We start from the raw sequence: 19,900 nt of genomic DNA, 5'->3' as shown, positions 1-19,900 counted from the left end.
GTAAATGCACACTCAGCAGTGTTCTTTTCTGCCTGGGTTCAGTATAACTTCACATGAACAAGCTATGCCTTAAATTCAATGGGCATTTACTGTAAATCTTTAATGCAAATTACAAATGTCAAATTTTGGTATTACTTAACATTTTAAGAGAAAGTTTTCAATTTTCTAAAAGAGTCTTCCCCATCCTAAAAAGTCTGTTTAGCATACGCTTTTTAAAAAAACTAAAATGAGTTAATGTTTTGTTTTCATAGATTTTTTTAGAAAAGTTATGACATTAGGGTCGCTAGGTCACAGCTGTAAATCATTCTTATGAATCTGAGCAAACTCAGGGTGATAGTGAAGGACAGGGAAGCCCGGCATACTGCAGCTCATGGGGACATAAAGTCAGACATGATTTAGCAACTGAACAATAGCAATGTGTACATAAACACCGCAAGAAAGGGAGAAGGGCTGTGAAAAGTTTACTGAAGAACTGGAAGTACTTGAATGAAAAACTTGAGGAAGGATGACTGACCTCAGAACCTTAGGTTGAAGGGTACTTTGTCTGTTTCTTTATGAGAAATTTCAGAAAGCTAATTCTTGGAAGAGAACTGATGGCTTATTTGGAAACAAGAGCTAGTAGTTTGTCAACGAGGCTCTGAAATATCTTAGATGATATGTTTTGAATCTATTGCAAATGTGGTGGTTTTAGGTAAAGGTCAGGGGAGGAACCTAACTGACAGCACCTCTTTCACCCTCAGTGAAAGCTGGCCGAGAGATGGAGACCCACACGACCCCGGCACAGCCTAGAAGCCCAGGGCCAGGCGCAGAGGCAGGCCAGAGCGCGTCGCCTGAAAAGTCGGAGAAACCTGCCACCCCAAAACAGACACCTGAACAATCAACCACAGAGAAGAAGAATCATTCCACCTTTGGGGGACCAGAAAGTCACATTGATCTTGAGATGCCAGGTAAGGACTTGAAGCCGATTTTCTCAAAGAGTCTCATTTTCTATAATGACTCTTGGCTCAAAGTGAGCTTCTATTTGAAGAGTGTTAAGGAAATATCTTAAAAGAGAGGACAGATTTAAAGCAAATGATTTGGCCAAAAAGAAAAAAACCTGACATTTTTGCTGATTATTTATAGCAAGGAACACCTATTAAATGCATTCATAAATATGCATAAATATAGCAAAGAGATCAAACAAGTCAGTCCTAAAAGAAATCAACCCTGACTATTCATTGGAAGGACTGATGCTAAAGCTGAAGCTCCAATACTTTGGCTACCTGATGTGAAGAGCTGACTCATTGGAAAAGACCCTGATGCTGGGGAAGGTTGAGGGCAGGAGGAGAAGGGGACGACAGAGGACGAGATGGTTGGATGGCGTCACTGACTCCGTGGACATGAGTTTGAGCAAACCTCGGGAGATAGAGAAGGACAGGGAAGCCTGGCTGCCCTTCATGGGGTTGCAAAGAATAGGACACGACTTAGTGACTGAACAAAATACATACTCCAGAGGTATCAATACATTTATTGTAAATAAGGTGGAGTTTAAAAGTTTTAACGGCTATGTTAAAGGAAACTAATGCCCTAAGTGCTAAACTTTAGGTTATTTTGAGGTGAAACAGTATAACCCTTACATGTTTAAGTAAATCCTCTTCACACTAAGCAAGTGAATGTAAAGAAAATAATGTACTATGTTGAAAAAGTAGCAGGTGCTGGTAATTCAGTGTCATGCCTCCAATTTAACTAAATCTATCATCTTTTTTTAAGAGATGGCTAACAATGTTTTAAAATACACTCATACTCCTAAAGCATTACAGGATTCTCTTTTAAAACTTTTTACACTTTTATATTTGGATAGTTATATGACATAGGAGAGAGAAATATAGATGATCACATTTCTGTATGCTTCTGTAAATGTCTTTCAGAACTCAAACACTGCATACATTTTACCAAAATCTGTTGTTTCATTGCTAAGTCATGTCTGATTCTTTTGCGACCCCATGGACTGTAGCCTGCCATGCTCTTTTGTCCATGGGGTTTCCCAGGCAAGAAAACTGGAATGGGTTGTCATTTCCTTCTCCAGGGGATCTTCTAAGCCCAGGGATCAAACCTGTGTCTCCTGCATTGGCAGGCGGATTATGTACCACCAAGCCACCAAGGAAGCCCAGAAAGGGACAAACCAAGGACTGAGCTTCAAACTGAGGGCAGGGTTAACACCACAACTGACCAGAGCAGTTGCATGGAGAAAAAAGAAAGTAGCAAAGGCCTTTGCGCACGTGCGTGCTAAGTCACTTCAGTGGTGTCCGACTCTTTGTGACCCCATGAACTGTAGCCCACCAGGCTCCTCTGTCCATGGGATTCTCCAGGCAAGAATGCTAGGTTGCCATGCCCTCCTCCAGGGGATCTTCCTGATCCAGGGATCGAACCAGCATCTCTAACTTCTCCTGCATTGGTAGGCAGGTTCTTTAGCACTAGCACCACCTGGAAAGCCCACAGCAAAGGCCTTTGTGTGAGACAGACCCCACTATCGTTTTACCAGGTGGGCCAGGATCTGGACTAGAGGGTGCTGGGTGGGCTAGGTTCTGCTCCTGAGGGCCAAAGGCTGGCGACGCTGGCAGCACAGTGGGGATCGCACTCCTGGCAGGGCTGCTGTCGCCTGAGTGCCAAACAGCCCCCACACATCCGCTCTCCCAGCGGTTTCCTTTATAACCTTCCCAAAGACCTGTGACTGACGGAGAGACGGAAAGCACCAGCACCTGAGCATCAGGCCCCTGTGAGCACACCCTTCACATTCAAATAAGACACAGTATCAGGGCCTGCCTGCATCCGTTCTCTTCCATGCCGGTCCATTGTCTTCTCTCAATCACACAAGAGGCCAAACTGCGCAGACAAAATACTACCAAAATAATCTCTCACTATTTCAGTAACTTCTTTACGAAACTATTTTGTTCATTATAGAAGATCCAGAAGATGCAAATAGTGAAAACGGAAATAACTTAAAATACCACCCAACTTTAATATTTCCTTCTAATCTACTTTGTAAATTTATCTACAAAGTTATCTACTTTGTAAAATTTAAAGTGCTTTGATACAAATATATCTACAAAATACTCTACCAAAGATTTACAAAAACAAAACAAAAAAGCAAAACCTTGGTCATACCACAGATATCTTTGTTCCCCAAATAAGGATTGAAGCCACAGCCTCTGCACTGAAAGGGCAGAATCTTAATAACTAAACCATTAGGCAAGTGCCCTTCAGAGACCTGCTTTATCTATTCCTTGCTGGTACTGCCACCTAATGGGAGAACTTTGTCGCTTCATCCAATGCTTCGACTTTGTCTTAGTCCATTTTCTCCGTGTGAAAATGGAGAACCTAAGAGCAGAGCTGGGGGGACCAGGTGTCTTTGGCAGCAGGGATGAAGTTGACCGACCCCACGAAGTTCTCAGAGGCCACAGCGGGTGAACTCCTGCTCCATCACTTTGATGGAGAGGCACACGTGAACTTGAATGAATTAGCTGAAAGCAGAGTGGAGACCCAAGGGCAGTCTCCTTCCTGAGGTCTAGACCCAGCTCTGTGTTTAGAACCCCGAGGAGTTGCTTCATGGCTCTGAGCCTCAGTTTCCTCATTGGTTAATTCGGGCTTCATTGGTAACCCCAAAGGCTCTGTCTAGCCTGGTGTCTGTTTCAGGGAAGATAAATAACCGTAGACTCATGCAGGCCTCCATCAGCCCTTATCCATGCTAGATCCTGCTCTGTGATCCCAGTTCTGTCTCCTGTGGGGGCAGGGGGGTGAGGGAAGACAGCTTCAGAATCCTTTTGCAAGTAATGCTCCAGGCTGCCACCACTGTGAATGGGAGTTGACACCCAGTCTGAGATGTATTTGCAGCTCTCCTTATTTGGGGGCTGTGTAAAGAATGGAGTTTCATAGATGCAGTGAGATAATATGCAGTTATTATTTCTATTATATATTATTTTTCCTAATCACTCCAGTAATATGTATTTACTGTAGAAAATTTGGAAAATACAGAAAAATATGAAGACGTAAAATCATCTAGCAAATCTCACCATTAACAATTTGTTGCATTTTCTCCCAGTTCAGTTCAGTTCAGTTCAGTTCAGTCACTCGTGTTCAATTCTTTGCAACCCCATGGACTGCAGCACGCCAGACTTCCCTGTCCATCACCAACTCTCAGAGCTTGCTCAGACTCATGTCCATTGAATCCATGACGCCATCCAACGATCTCATCCTCTATCATCCCCTTCTCCTCCCACCTTCAATCTTTCCCAGCACCAGGGTCTTTTCGAATGAGTCAGTTCTTTGCATCAGGTGGCCTAAGTATTGGAGCTTCAGCTTCAGCATCAGTCCTTCCAATGAATATTCACGGTTGATTTCCTTTAGGATGGACTGGTTGGATCTCCTTGCAGTCCAACGGACTCTCAAGAGTCTTCTCCAACACCACAGTTCAAAGCATCAATTCTTCTGTGCTCAGCTTTCTTTATAGTGCAACTCTCACATCCATACACGACTACTGGAAAAACCATAGCTTTGACTAGACTGACCTTTGTTGGCAAAGTAATGTCTCTCCTTTTTAATATGCTGTCTAGGTTGGTCATAGCTTTTTTTCCAAGGGGCAAGCGTCTTTTAATTTCATGGCTGCAGTCAGCATCTGCAGTGATTTTGGGGCCCCCCCCAAAATAAAGTCTCTCACTGTTTCCATTGTTTCCCCATCTATTTGCCATGAAGTAATGGAACCGGATGCCATGATCCTGGTTTTTTTAACGCTGAGTTTTAAGCCAGCTTTTTCACTCTCCTCTTTCACTTTCATCAAGAGGCTCTTTAATTTTTCTTTGCTTTCTGCCATAAGGGTTGTGTCATCTACGGATCTGAGGTTATTGATATTTCTCCCAGCAATCTTGATTCCAGCTTGTGCTTCGTCCAGCCCAGCATTTCGCGTGATGTACTCTGCATATAAGATAAGCAGGGTGACAATATACTCCTGACATACTCCTTTCCCTATTTATTTGGAACCAGTCTGTTGTTCCATGTCCAGTTCTAACTGTTGCTTCTTGACCTGCATACAGATTTCTCAGGAGGCATGTCAGGTGGTCTGGTATTCCCATGTCTTGAAGAATTTTCCACAGTTTTTTGTGATCCACAACAAAATGTATGTACAGACACACGTACATTTATTCACTTATAACAAAATTAGGATATCATTTTACAAAACATTTTTCTCACTTATGAACATTTTCATGTTATGAAATGTCCATCAAAGTCACAAAATTATTACATCCAGGGTAGAAATTCCCTGGCGGTCCAGTGGTTAGGCACAAGTTCAGTCCCTGGTCTGGGTACTAAGATAGCCAAAATATTTTTTTTCAAGTCCAGGGTAAAGAAAATGGGAAGAAAAGAACAGAGCCTTGAAAGTGTTAGAAAGGGCCTCCCACAGTTTGTGGTTTCTGTTTGGACAGCAGCCCCCATTTCCTTCCTCTTCCATCATCCCTGAACCACCAGACTGGAATCCGCAGCCTCTGACTTCCTGAGATTTGAAATTATGTTATACTCAGCATAACATCAGTAGATTTAAAAATGCACTGTTGGGGCTTCCCTGGTGATGCCGTGGATAAGAATCCACCTGCCAGCACAGGAGACATGGGTTCGATCCTTGGCCTGGGAAGATCCCACTCGCCGCAGAGCAACTAAGCCTTTGAGCCACAACCACTGAACCTACTCATCTTAAAGCCCAAGAGCCACAACTCCTGAAGCTCTCACGCCTAGAGCCTGTGTCCCACCACAAGAGAAGCCGCTGCAATGAGAGCCCACACACCACAACAAAAAGTAGCCCCCACTCACCACACCCAGAGAAAGCCTGCACAAAGTGACGAAGACCCAACCCAGTCATTAAAACAAATTTTAATGCATTATGGTTTGTGACCTATGCCAGTGTTTTACAAGGATCATCAGCTAGTACAGTAAATATAGACAAGTTGATTTTTCTGCTCCCTCATTCCCGCACAGGCTTGGGAGGATAAATAAGACTAAGCTCCCTGAAGACGTGCTAAAGAGATACTAAGATTAATACTAATAATGTAGTATAGAAAGTAATGAGATTAAGTCTTTTAATCTACCACATTGGCAAAGGTGAAAACATAATAATAATAAGTGTATAGAGAAGTGTCTCACCTACTTTTGGTGGGATTCAAATTAGTACAGTCTTCCAGAGGGCAGTTTCTGAAGCCTTGTATGTATGCCTTGACCCAGTTAGCCTGCTGTTAGGAATTTATCCCAAGCATGTTCCTAAGGATGAAGTTAAGGGCGTGGGCGAATATTCAGTCCCACCGGTGAACGCATGCTCTGTATGCTCAGAGCCGCAGGGGGGCTGGCATTTGCTCGTGATGCAGAAGCACAATGGCTGGACTGTTTCCCGGGGTGGTTGCAGCTGTGAGGCCTGTTCTCTGTGTGGTCCAAGTCGTCTGTGAACAAGGCTGTCCTCTTGTGTGGACCCAGCTGAAGGAAAAAAATCTGGTTTCCAGTTCTGCAGATTAGCTAGAAAAATGGTCAGGTATCCCCATTCACACTGAATCTGGGTTGTTAGTTTTTTTTTTAATAGTTATATTTTGTATTCCACACTCTAACAAATGTCTTCCATTTTCTGACTAGTCTAATAACTTTTTAATTGGAGAATAATTGCTTTACAATATTATGTTGGTTTCTGCCATACATCAACATGAATCAGCCACAGGTACACAGATGTCCCCTCCCTCTGAAGCCTCCCTTCTGACCCTGAACCTGGATTTCTTTTTATAAATAGAAAACATGTTCATCCCCGCAGGTTGGCCACATTTTTTAAGGATCTGGATTAAAGCATGGACTTAGGAGAATGCACAATTTCTGTATGGGGTTGAGGGTGTTTGCCCGTACTTTCTCAAATTCCCATGCTAAATATGCCAAAGCCTCGCTGTTGGACTAATCTTTGGAGGTAACGAGTGAGCAACTTAGACCTTCAGGTTATCATGGACAGTATTTTATTCAGAGAAGACATTCTCACAAAGGATATGTAAAGGGTTTCTTTCTTTCTTTTTTAACATGTCCTATATTTTATGTTTTCATTCTGAATAGTCTGTTGTCTTCCTGCGTGGTGGTGGGAATCAACTGGATTCTCAAATGAATGGAAGATTTAGTCAAAGAAATGTACTTGTCACAAATGAAGATAATCAGATGGCTATTTCCACAAACTTATTTTGAAGGGAGTAGGTCCTCTTTCATTGACCTAACTTCTTTGGAAAATATCATCTAATGAGCTATAATCAGCAGACACCTTTAAATATACCCAAGTATTCTGGTACATTCTTTGGCATTGCCTTTCTTTGGGATTGGAGTGAAAACTGACCTTTTCCAGTTCTGTTGGCCACTGCTGAGTTTTCCAATTTGCTGGCATATTGAGTGTAGCACTTTCACAGCATCATCTTGCAGGAGTTGAAATAGCTCAACTGGAATTCCATCACCTCCACTAGCTTTGTTCATAGTGATGCTTCCTAAGGCCCACTTGACTTCACATTCCAGGATGTCTGGCTCTAGGTGAGTGATCACAGCATTGTGGTTATCTGAGTCATGAAGATCTTTTTTGTATAGTTCTTCTGTGTATTCTTGCCACCTCTTCTTAATATCTTCTGCTCCTGTTAGGTCCCATACCATTTCTGTCCTTTATTGTGCCCATCTTTGCATGAAATGCTCCCTTGGTATCTCTAATTTTCTTGAAGAGATCTCTAGTCTTTCCCATTCTATTGTTTTCCTCTATTTCTTTACATTGATCACTGAGGAAGGCTTTCTTCTCTCTCCTTGCTATTCTTTGGAACTCTGCATTCAAATGGGTGTATCTTTCCTTTTCTCCTTTACCTTTTACGTCTTTTCCTTTCTCAGCTGTTTGTAAGGCCTCCTTGGACAAACATTTTGCCTTTTTGAATTTCTTTTTCTTGGGGATGGTCTTTTTTTTTTAGCACCTGTGCAAATCCTTTATTAAAGCAACAACCAAAGTACAGGATGGCTCACTTTTTTTTTTTTTTTTTTTTTGCTGCTATATCAACTTAAATATTAATCATTTGTGTATACATTTAAATTATTTTTAAAAGGCGAACATTCATAGCTCACAAATCAACAGAGTGACATTTCCACCCAGATACACTTTTCCATCTTATTTCCCAGTTTTAACAATGAACATTCAGAACCAGAGGGATAGCACATCAAACGTAAGTGGCAGCACCTTCTGTGAGCAGCGCTAGGGTGTCTGAGAGATACACTGAAGGTTTACATTCTTCATTAAATAAAAATAATTTATGCAGGAATATTCTTAGACCTATTTGCTTTGTCTTTACATTCTCTATGAGCTTTAAGTTCGGTGGTGGCATTCTGAGCATTAGACCCCTTACAAATGACATCCCTAAAAGAGTCTTAATTAAAGGTCATTATCACTGTCATATGATATTTTCTTGTATAACAGATAATCAGTCTTTCAGAAGGCAAAATAAGCAATTCTATTTTATTTGATTTTTCACCCCACCACGGATTTGTTTAATCCAAATCTTGTTAATCACTGTAGAAACCCTATAAGTCATTAGGAAGATGAACTTTGTTATCTACTAGAGGATTTTACAATGAATAGGTGAATGTAAAAATGACTAATACCTTGAAGATGATGGTGGTTTAGTTGCTAAGTTGTATCTAACTTTTTGCCACTGTAGCCCGCCAGATTCCTCCATCCATGGGATTCTCTAGGCAAGAACACTGGAGTGGGTTGCCATCCCCTTCTCCAGGGGATCTTCCCCACCCAGGGGTCAAAGTCGCATCTCCTGCATTGCAGGTGGATTCTTTACTGCTGAGCCACCAGAGACACCCTACCTTGGAAGCAACAGAGATCAAAATATGTGCGTGACTATACAATGAGATTTGGTGGCTATTTAAAGGGTACCAATGAATTAGTCTAAAAAGCAAGAACAGAAATAGGAATTATGATGTAAAGGGAATGCAAAAAGGGTGTGTGAAGATGGATACTGGGCTGAGTATAAAACAGAGTATCTGAAAGATAAGTTAAATGCTCTGTTTTTTCACCCAATGAAACACCGAGAGGAAACCCCTATTCACAGAACCACTGGGGCCATGAGGAATTTCAGCACTGGTGAGAAAGTGAAAGTGGCAGTCACACAGTTTTGTCCGACTCTTTGTGACCCCGTGGACTGAAGCCCGCCAGGCCCCTCTGTCCATGGGATTCTCCAGGCAAGAATATTGGAGTGGGTTGCCAGGGAATGGTCTTGATCACTGCCTCCTGTACAATGTCATGACCTCCATCCACAGTTCTTCAGGCACTCTGTTTATCAAATCTAACCCCTTGAATCTATTTGTTAAAGAAAGGCAATGACAAAGAGTGTTCAAACTACCTCACAATTGTGAGGTAGCAAAGTAATGCTCAAAATTCTCCAAACCAGACTTCAACAGTACATGAACCATGAACTTCCAGATGTTCAAGCTAGATTTAGAAAAGGCAAAGGAACCAGAGATCAAATTGCCAACATGCATTGGATCATCGAAAGAGCAAGAGAGTTCCAGAAAAACAGCTACTTCTGCTTTACTGACTACCTCAAAGCCTTTGACTGTGTGGATCACAATGAAATATGGAAAATTCTTAAAGAGAAGGGAATACCAAACCACCTGACCTGCCTCCTGAGAAATCTGTATGCAGGTCAAGAAGCAACAGTTAGAACTGGACATGGAACAACAGACTGGTTGCAAATTGGGAAAGCAGTACATTAAAGCCGTATATTGTCACCCTGCTTATTTAACTTACATGCAGGGTATATCATGAGAAACAATGCGCTCAGTGAAGCGCAGGCTGGAATCAAGATTGCCAGGAGAAATATCAATAACCTCAGATGTGCAAATGACACCACTCTTATGGCAGAAAGTGAAGAAGAACTAAAGAGCCTCTTGATGAAAGTGAAAGAGGAGAGTGAAAAAGTTGGCTTAAAACTCAACATTCAGAAAACTAAGATCATGATATCCAGTCCCATCAGTTCAGTTCAGTTCAGTTCAGTTCAGTTGCTCAGTCGTGTCCGACTCTTTTCGACCCCATGGACTGCAGCACACGAGGCCTCCCTGACCATCACCAACTCTCGGGGTTTACCCAAACTCATGTCCATTGAGTCAGTGATGCCACCCAACCATCTCATCCTCTGTTGTCCACTTCTCCTGCCCTCAATCTTTCCCAGCATCAGGGTCTTTTCAAATGAGTCAGCTCTTCGTATCAGGTGGCCAAAGGATTGGAGTTTCAGCTTCAACATCAGTCCTTCCAATGAACACCCAGGACTGATCTCCTTTAGGATGGACTGGTTGGATCTCCTTGCAGTCCAAGGGACTCTCAAGAGTCTTCTCCAACACCACAGTTCAAGAGCATCAATTCTTCAGCGCTCAGCTTTCTTTATAGTTCAGCTCTCACATCCATACATGACCACTGGAAAAACCATAGCCTTGACTAGACAGGCCTTTGTTGGCAAAGGAATGTCTCTGGTTTTCAATATGCTGAAGAAGCTTTAGTTTTTTGTTTGTTTGTTTCTTCATAAAATTCCTCATGTCAGCAGATCACTTCTGATTCATTTCCATTGAGCATTTTATTTTGCAAAAGGCTCACCTGAAATTACACTTCCGTGTGAGGGTAACCCCACTAACTCATTCATTACGATATTATCAATATCATTGAGCACACAAGTGCCATGAATTCCTAGATGGCAGATAATAGAATGACACAGCCCTGGCTCATCAGAACCTGAGATGAAAACTCTAAGATTTCATCCTCTGTTACTCTCAGGAGTATATTTAACTGAATAGAACAGGTAAGCAATGAGCAAGCTATCATTACATCAGAAGTGCTGGTTTCCACCAATAAGCAGTTAGACACATCTGAGTTTGAATCTCAACCCTATGACTCACTGATTACTTGAATGAACCCAGGTAAGCACTGAACCTCTCTGAGACTAACCAGAAAAAAAAAAAAAAAGCAACAGAGCTATTAATGCCTGCCAAACAGCGTTGAGGTAAGAAAGTGAAGTAGCTGTGTGAGTGATTTATATGTGCTCACTGTTCAGTTTCTAAAGAAAAAAATGTTTCTGGACTATTTCTGCTTTCTATGGTATAAAGTCCAACCCTAACCCTTGGCTTTTCTAGCTGAGCTTTCTCCTTCCTTCTTTGGATGGGGCGGTAGGGGTGGGGGTGAGGGGAAAGTTCTGGAGCGGTGAGCTTGTTTCCCATCTCTGTCCAATGGTTTTCCACTAGCCTCACCTCTGCATTATTCAGTTGGTCACATTGGTTATCTTGTGTTTTAGTATCAACCACAGGCCTATGTTTATTGGGGAAATAAAGCCTGTAAGTCCTTTCTTTAAGCTCTTCCTAAAAAAAAATATATGGCTGTATTTTCACATCTATTTCCTGAAGTTTCTGATGAACCTTCAGTATGTTTTATTATTTTCCACAGATGGTGATTCCTCAGGGAAGAATAGAAAAGAGGAAAATTATATTTTTGAGTCAAAGAGCAATCGAGGAGGAGGGGAACACCCAGCCCCAGAAGCAGGTAAATGTTCACCTTGGAAACTCATTGCAGGGTCGGAATAATTGCGACCATGTATCCTGTTGCTGAGGTTATTAAGCAAATTTACAAGAGTTCATGACAAGAACAGGGATCTATGGGTTGGAAAAACTGTAAATTCTCATCTCCTATATCACACTTCATCTTTGGGCTCTTGAACTAGTATCTTCACAGGTTTGGTCCTCAGTGGTTGAGAATCTGCCTACCAATGCAGGGGATGCCAGTTTGATCCCTGATCCGGGGAGATTCCACATGCTGTGGAACAATTAAGCCTGTGCGCCCCAACAAGAAAAGCCACCACAATGCGAAGCCAGCGCTGCGCAACCAGAGAGTAACTGCCTCTGCTCACAGCAACTGAGACCCAGTGCTGCAGTCAAAAAATGAAGAAAAAAGAAGAGCCTGCCCCCTGCCAACAGACACAGAGAACGGGGCTCGCCCCTTGCCTCCATGGCCAGATGTGTCCAGAGACCCTCGGTTCTGATTGCCCAGGGCCTGTCCTAATTGTTACACACCTGAGTGTCTTATGAACAGAAGTCCATCTACTTAGCTCATTCCTGAGAAAACTAGCATGGTGTGTTTTAGAAGTGTGTATGTGTGTGTGTGTGTGTGTTAAGCCGCTTCAGTCATGTCCAACTCTTTGTGAACCCAGAGACTGTATCCTGCCAGGCTCCTCTGTCCGTGGAATTTTCCAGGCAAGAATACTAGAGTGGGTAGCCATTCCCTTCTCCAGGGAATCTTCCAGACCCAGGGATCCAACCTGCATCTCATGTCTCTTGAATTGGCAGGAGGGTTCTTTACCAATAGCGCCTCCTGGGAAGCCCTTAGAAGAGGGTGGGAAATTTTAAATTACCTGAACTAAAAGCATTAAAGTATGCCAACTGAGTATTTAAAAGTTGAAAATAACTTTCAGCATCCTAGCAAGTACTTTATGGGAGACTTCATCTTCTTTGTCATCAAAGTGATTAATAAATCATTCTTGATTCCTTAACCGGGAATCAGCTCTGACAACAGAGAAACCCCATGCCTGACTTTTTGTTGTTGTTTAGTCGCTAAATTGTATCCAACTCTTTTGTGAACTCAGGGACTGTAGTCCTCCAGTCTCCTCTGTTCATGGGCTTTCCCAGGCAAGAATGCTGGAGGTGGGTTGCAATTTCCTTATCCAGGGGATCTTCCCGACCCAGGGACTGAACCCTCGTCTCCTGCATTGGCAGGCAGATTCTTTACTACTGACCCACTTGGGAAGCCCGTATCTGACTTTGGCAAACAGAAAATCCCCTTAGATTATATTCTGTTTTATGATTGCCAAAGCTCCCTCTGAGTCCCATTCTTGGGACTGGGGTCTTCAATCACAGCTCTCTTCTCCTGAAGCCTAAATGCTGGCGTTCATCTTCAAACAAGTCATATGCATTTAGAAAAGCAGCCTGTAATCAATTTCCTTCCCTGAACAAGCAGAACTGGGGCTGGGTGTTGGGATCCAGTTTGTAAGAAGGGGTTTTAGGTTCCTAGGGTTGACCAAAGTCTCTTTTTTATCCAGATCCTTTGTAACCTGTCCATCTTTGTGACTAGTACCAGAAGATGCAGGGAAACTGACACCTTCAGGGCAAAACTGAGCCCTTTCAGAACTTCTTTCCTCTGGGTTACCATTAGGAAACTGGAATGTATGCACCAGCTCGAGAGTCAAATTCTAGATGTCAAATTCTAGTTTAACACAGACTTTTATCTTTTACAATTCTCTTTGGGAATACTGTGCATGTGTGCTCAGTCGTGTCCAACTCTTTGCAACCCCATGAACTGTAGCCTCCTAGCCTCCTCTGTCCGTGGGATTTTCCAGGTAAGAATACTGTGGTGGTTGCCATTTCCTTTTCCAGGAGAACTTCCCAACCCAAGGATTGAACCCACGCCTCCAGCGTCTCCTGCATTGGCAGGCAGATTCTTTGCCACTGAGCTACCTGGGAAGCCCTTGGGAATACTGGCCTCACTCAAAACACTGTTTTGTATCAAGAGTCACTGATGCAACCTCGTCATCCCCTCCTCCTGAACCCAGACAATTCCAGAATGTTCTTGAGAATTTTCTTCAGGAGTTTTACCTAGGATTCCACAAATATACCAGAGGTGGAAATCCCATTAGTGTGTACTCAGCTCCAGCTCCTCTTGTCTTGGAGAGGAGGCCAGCTATACCTGGGAATGATTTTAAGCTCAGAAAATCAAAGCTATCCCAGGTGGCGCTAGTGGTAAAGAACCTGTCTGTCAACGCAGGAGACACAAGAGACTCAAATTTGATCTCAGGGTTGAGAAGATCCCCTGGAGGAGGGCATGATGATCCACTCCTGTATTCTTACCTGGTGAATCCCATGGACAGAGGAGCCTGGCAGGCTACAGTCCCTGGGGCTGCAAGAGTCAGACACGACTTAGGGACTAAAGCACCACCATCAGGAGTGAAATTCCTTGGTTACTTGCACCCAATACCTGTCAGTACCCACCCTCTCTTTTTTTTTCTTGGCCCCACTGTGCTGTATGTGGGATCTTAGTCCCCCAACCAGGGATCAAAGCCATGTCCCCAGCATTGGGAGCGTGGAGTCTTAATCACTGGACCACCGGGGAAGCCCCCCACCCCCTCTTCCTTCCCTCCCCTTTTTCCAAGGTCAGTATCCCGCCCTGACCTTGATAAGGACCTGTCAAAGTCCCTGATAAGGACCTTGCAGCTTCTTATCCCCTCAAGTTTGTTTTTCCATCATTTATTAACTCCCCGTGTTTATAGTCTCCACTGGTTCATTCCCCTAGACACATTCAGCTCTCTCAAAACACACAGGAAACAAAACGGCATCCCTCAGCCTTCAGTCTCCCTGTAAATGAACTCCCACTTGCGAGGCGCAGTGGCCGCTCCAGGCGTCGCCTCACTTGACCTCTCCTTAGCATTCGATTCTGCTGACCACTCTCCTCTTGAAATAGCCTCGGCCCTCTGCTTCCAGGACTGCGTGCTCGGTTGGTTGCCAGCCATCCCTCTGACATGTCTCTTTCTATGCTTCCTGGCTCTCTTCTTTCCCTGCCCTCTGAAGCGTTGATGTCTCCTAGAGCCTTGTTCCTGGCCCTCTTCTCTCTTCCCTTTCTCTCTGGAAGTCTCACCCGGTTTTGTAGCTGCAATCACCACCTTAATCCTAAAGGGCTTCACGTGTTTGTTTTTTTTTTTTAATTTTTATTTGTTTATCTTACTTTGGCTGTGCTGGGTCTTTGTTGCGGCGCTCGAGGTTTCTCTAGTTGTGGTGAGCAGGGACCACTCTCCAGTTGGGGTGTAAAGGCTTCTCCTTGCAGTGGCTTCTCTTGTTGCGGAGCACAGGCTCCAGGACACGTGGGCTTCAGTACTTGCGGCACACAAGTTCAGTAGTTGTGGTGTACGGGCTTAGTTGCTCCATGGCATGGGGGATCTTCCCAGGTAAGGGATCAAACCCATGTCTCCTACATTTGGCAGGCCGATTCTTAACCACTGGACCACCAGAGAAGTCCCAGCCTTTCACGTATTTAAGCCCAACTAATCAAAGAACCTAATAGAAAATTCTACCTGGATTGGCCTTAGGCATCTCAATATGGAACTGTCAAAATATAATCTCCCTCACCCATTCCAAATAAGCTCCATCATACATGTAAATCGTGCAAGCAAAAGTCCTAGGAATCAGATGCATGGACCACTCCTTTTTATATCTGCACTTCGTATATAATTCTACCATAGTAACTATAATACTTTATTGTATCTTTTCATTTAAATGTCTTTCTTACCCAGATTTGAAGTCATTAGAAAACGATCTCATTTAACTTTTGAAGAAGTGGTATATATAATGGTTCTGAAACCGTACTGTCTGTACCATGTACCATACTTAGTCAAGTCACTTAATCCTCGATAACTTAGTTCCCTCATTTGTAAAATGGGGATAAAAATAGTATGAACTCATATGGTGGTTGTGGGAATTAAAGTACTTCATGTATAAAGCACTCTTTACTATCTTTGATTACCAGTGTCAGGCACATGGCTATTAATGCAAAATGAATGAATAAATAAATGAAAGAAAATATTATGAAGTCAGTTTATGCAGTGGAGATTTCGGCTCCTCCAGTTCTACCAGTTGGCAAGGCCCCTATAGCTAAAAATATTTCCACCATACCATCTCCAAGCCTGGCCTGACTACAGAGCAGATCGGACTAAGAATAGACCCTGCTGAGCTTGATAAGACAGACTGATCTGGGGTACACTCTGTTCCTTTCAGACTCCTGGATGGCTCTAAAAGATGCTTCTAGTCTAGGTGTCTAGGACCAACCCCACAGGGAAAGAACCTGTGATGGAGAAGTAGTGATTTTTTTGCTTACTTTTTTTTTTTTTTAATTATTTATTTGGCTGCACCAGGTCTTAGTTGCAGCACCTAAACTCTTAGTTTCGGCATGTGGAATCTAGTTCCCTGGCCAGGGATTGAACCGGTCCCCCTGCATTGGGAGCGCAGTCCTAGCCACTAGACCCCCAGGGGAGTCACTTCCTGAAGTTTTTAATAATGGTTCTACAGGCTGAGAGTAGGTTCTCTGGCTTTAGGAAATAAAAATGTCTTTAAGTCCTAACCAGAGCTAGGAATCAGGAGTTCGTCCATATTTATCTTAATGGAGAATGATGATGTATGAATCCATAAATGTAAGCTACAATGAAAATATTATCCTATGGCTACAGGGTCTTTGCAGTTGTCTGTTTACAGGATGTCTGTTAAAGTTGGATATAGGGGAGTCTGACTGCAACATTTGTACCCGCTGATGGCATATGCATTTCATAGGAACTTGCCACACAAGTTGGCTTTAAGGAAGTCTGTGTTTGCGACCTAGACCTTCCGTTTACAAGCTGTGTGCTCTTAGGCCAATTACTTCACCTTTCTATACCTCAGTTAATCTGCCAAACAGAGGTAGTGCAAGTACCTACTTGTAGTACAAGTGCCTACTGAGTTGTTCAAGTGAAATGAAACAGCGCACGCAAAGTGCGTGTCACACGGCAGATTGTGGCCGCTGTTGCTTAGTCGCTGACTCACCCTTGTTCATTCCTGGCCCTGTGCAGGTGCAGTGCTCCCTCTGGCCCTGGGTTTGGCCATCACCGCTTTGCTGCTCCTCATGGCTGCCTGTCGGCTACGACTGGTGAAACAGAAACTTAAACAGGCTCGTCCCATCACATCTGAGGAATCTGACTACCTCATAAACGGGATGTACCTATAAGAGTGGAATCTAAATAGCTGAGCGCAAGGACATGTTTCACTTATAATTTATACATAGTTTGGGTCCTGATATTTATTACCTCTTCTGTTTTTAACTAAGAAAACTACTGAAAACCCTGGAAGATTCTGCAAATACCCAACCTTTGTTTTTACGTATTGCTTTTCCATGGGAAGTATGTGACACATTTTGAAATTTAGAGGAGTCCACATGATTACAGACTTTTACAAATCTGATTTATGTAAGCTATCTCTAAAAATAGGAATTTGTAGTTAGCCAAGGCAGAAGATTCAGTGTCTCTAGAGGTGCCCGACAATGGCGGTGTTAACACTTTACTTCACAGAAGCCAGCCGTTGGCACTTCATAGCACCCCGCGTCCCTTGTCCTGTGGCCTTCTCCTTCCTCATTTTCAGCTTCCAGTGCTCTCCTTTCCCTTCTCCTCTTCAAAACCTGTTTCTGGGGATGGATCTCAAGGGAGCACACGCCTTCAATGAGATGTTATCCGTGGCAAGAATATCTAAGCTATAAGCCTAATGATGGGGTCAGTGAGGCCTGCAGGAAGGTAAATATCAGTTCTTTCCAATGGCTGACTGACATCATGTCATGTGGCTGCTTCATTCTCCCAAAGGAAAGTAACTCAGACTTTGGATTACAAGTAGCTCTAACAGGGTCATCAAGTGAGATAGAAAATTAAAGCAGAAGCAGAGAAACTGGCAGGTCAAAAACTTAACAGACACCTAGCTGAGGGAAAAATGAGCAAGGAAGATGTTTAGTTTTTTCTTGGATCTCTGCTAAACGCTTGTTCAATGGTCCAGAACATAGCAGCTCACTTATATGGCCACTGGTTTTCAACATTAGTGTTGAGGAAAGAAAAAAAAAAAACACATTCAAATGGAAAAACAACACTGAATGGATCTCTGGGTACAGCTTTTGCAAAAATAAGAGTCAGTGATTCATGAATAAATAATCAACTTAAGAATCAGTGATTCTTCCATTCAGTGGAGTGATGCAGTTTTTTCCCATTATTTATTTAATGCTCTAAAATGTTACAGTATGCAAACAGCTAATGCCAGGCTTATATATTCCCAGAGCATAAGGGAGTTTTGCACAAATTCATCTTTATAGAAAACCAGCATCTAGCATAGCATCTTTTACCTTTTAATCTGTAGGATTTTAAAGGCATATTATTTCCACCATTGCTTAATGCTGGGACAATACACATTCTAGAAATTACTGAGGCGAATGTATAATATCTTCTATTTATATAATAGTTTTTTTTTTTTCTTACCATAAGTGGTAAATCTTTTAAGATACTTGAAAACCCTCTAGAAAACTATGTTTAGACTGAACCTGATGTAGGTTGTTCCTTTAGTAAAGGACTTAATTTGGGTTGGAGATATACATTAAGAAATGGGTAGTTAGTGGTAGGAAAACAAAGAAATTTGTTATTTTTTATTTCCTGAGAAACTCGAGCATTTTGTTGAATTTTAGAATTGAGCAAAGATTTAAATTTCTCATTAAGGAGTTTAGAGAAATGACTGTATGAATGAACTTAAGATGTTTGTATTCTTTATGTGATGCTGTGCAATTTGTTTTTATATAGAAGGATGTCACCTATAGCCATATCCAATAAAATAAAAACTGTTGAGGCATGCACCTTTCAGCACATCTTTTATACATGAAGAAATTAAAACACAATTTAGTATTGCTATGGTGTTGAAGTTCTTGATAAAAAGATGTCCCATGTCTATGTGTACAATATTCTTTAATAAATTGTATTTTATTCTTAAGCCTTTTTTTTTTTTTTTACAACTTTTAATACTTACTACTACAGATGGTCTCCAACTTAGTATGTTGCTCTGACTTACCTTTTTTTTTCCCTTTATGATGGTGCAAAAGTGATACACATTCAATAGAAACCATACTTGAATTTTGAATTTGAACTTTTTCTTTGTCTAGTGATATGCTGTATATCTACTCTTGTGACCCTGGACAGTGGCAGCACAGGTCTTCCCCACCCCCCCAAGAAAATATCATTTTTACTATTGATTGAAAACTGATACAATAGTATTATCATGGAAATTTTGCAGCCTCTTTGATCCATCAGCTAATTTCTAGGCAAAATCCTGATAGGATAATCACCAACAAACCTCAATAAACAAATAGTGCTGGCAAAAGAAATTACTCCATGTGATGCAAGGCTGTAAGGGGCGTAGTAATGTTCAAGGTGTGGGAATTCAAATACAGATGTCCTCAGCTGCCCTAGGTCCCTGGATCGTTGCCTCTTGTATTAATACTTAAAGTATCCTCACTATTACCATCACCAGCCTGGATACTCTGCCCAAGTGAGAATGAGTTCTTTAGACCCAGCAGCCCTAGAACTTCCTCTCACGTTAGGAAAGAAAAAGGGAAGGAAGTGAAGGGAAAGGGAAGAAAAGCTGCACAGGAAATGGGGGTGGGGATGGGGGGGTGGTGATGGGGTGGGGAGAGAATGAGGAAAGGAGGCAGGCTTTCACGGCCCAGGAGAGCACTCTAGGAACTAAAGCAAGGGGGCATGGAAGAGTCCTACCCCGGACAACACAGGTCAGTTAGGAAAATAGAGCCTGAAGTGGGGAACCTACACGACTGCTGTAGCAGTGATAGTGGATGGATTAGGCATAGGGAAATTATCAGGCTTTTTTCCTCTTTATTATGATATATAAACAGAAACTTCCTTGGGCTCCAAGGGCCAACCAGTTTCTCTTCAAGCAGGATTTCTTAGTAGCGCTCTATTTGGTCTCTTCTTTGAGTAAAACATATGTAAATTAAAAGTTCATATAGTTAAAATTCATTCATCTTTACCCATTAATAAATGGTGCTTGTTTAAATCCACTCCTCCTTATTCAACATTTTTTTAAATCTTTTTTTTTTTTTTTTTTGCCACACAGCATTTCAGATTTCAGTTCCCTGACCAGGGATCAAAGCCCGGCCCGTGCAGTAGAAGCTTTGAATCTTAACCACTAGACTCCCAGGGAAATTCCTAAACATTTTTTAATTCAAAAAGTGTGAAGTCCA

General features: G+C 42.4%; 1 protein-coding gene across 2 annotated transcripts in view; it reads left to right on the top strand.

The window, feature by feature from the left end:
* The window catches only part of LRP11 (LDL receptor related protein 11), a 64,104-nt gene that overhangs the window by 36,547 nt on the left and 7,657 nt on the right, over nt 1–19,900 (top strand). The window contains exons 5-7 of one of the 2 annotated variants that reach the window (XM_061130297.1): nt 741–947; nt 11,504–11,599; nt 16,695–18,636. In XM_061130297.1, the coding sequence (XP_060986280.1) occupies nt 741–947; nt 11,504–11,599; nt 16,695–16,849 (458 nt within the window). In that variant the 3' untranslated portion in view covers nt 16,850–18,636. Of the gene's footprint in view, nt 1–740; nt 948–11,503; nt 11,600–16,694; nt 18,637–19,900 lie in introns of those variants that run through there. The other variant, XM_061130298.1, reaches the window with a different exon arrangement.

The sequence above is a fragment of the Dama dama genome, chromosome 26 (assembly GCF_033118175.1).
Source record: "Dama dama isolate Ldn47 chromosome 26, ASM3311817v1, whole genome shotgun sequence".
NCBI lineage: Eukaryota > Metazoa > Chordata > Mammalia > Artiodactyla > Cervidae > Dama > Dama dama.
The sequence above is the reverse complement of the archived record's forward strand: the minus strand, read 5'-3'. Positions and strand labels throughout refer to the sequence as shown.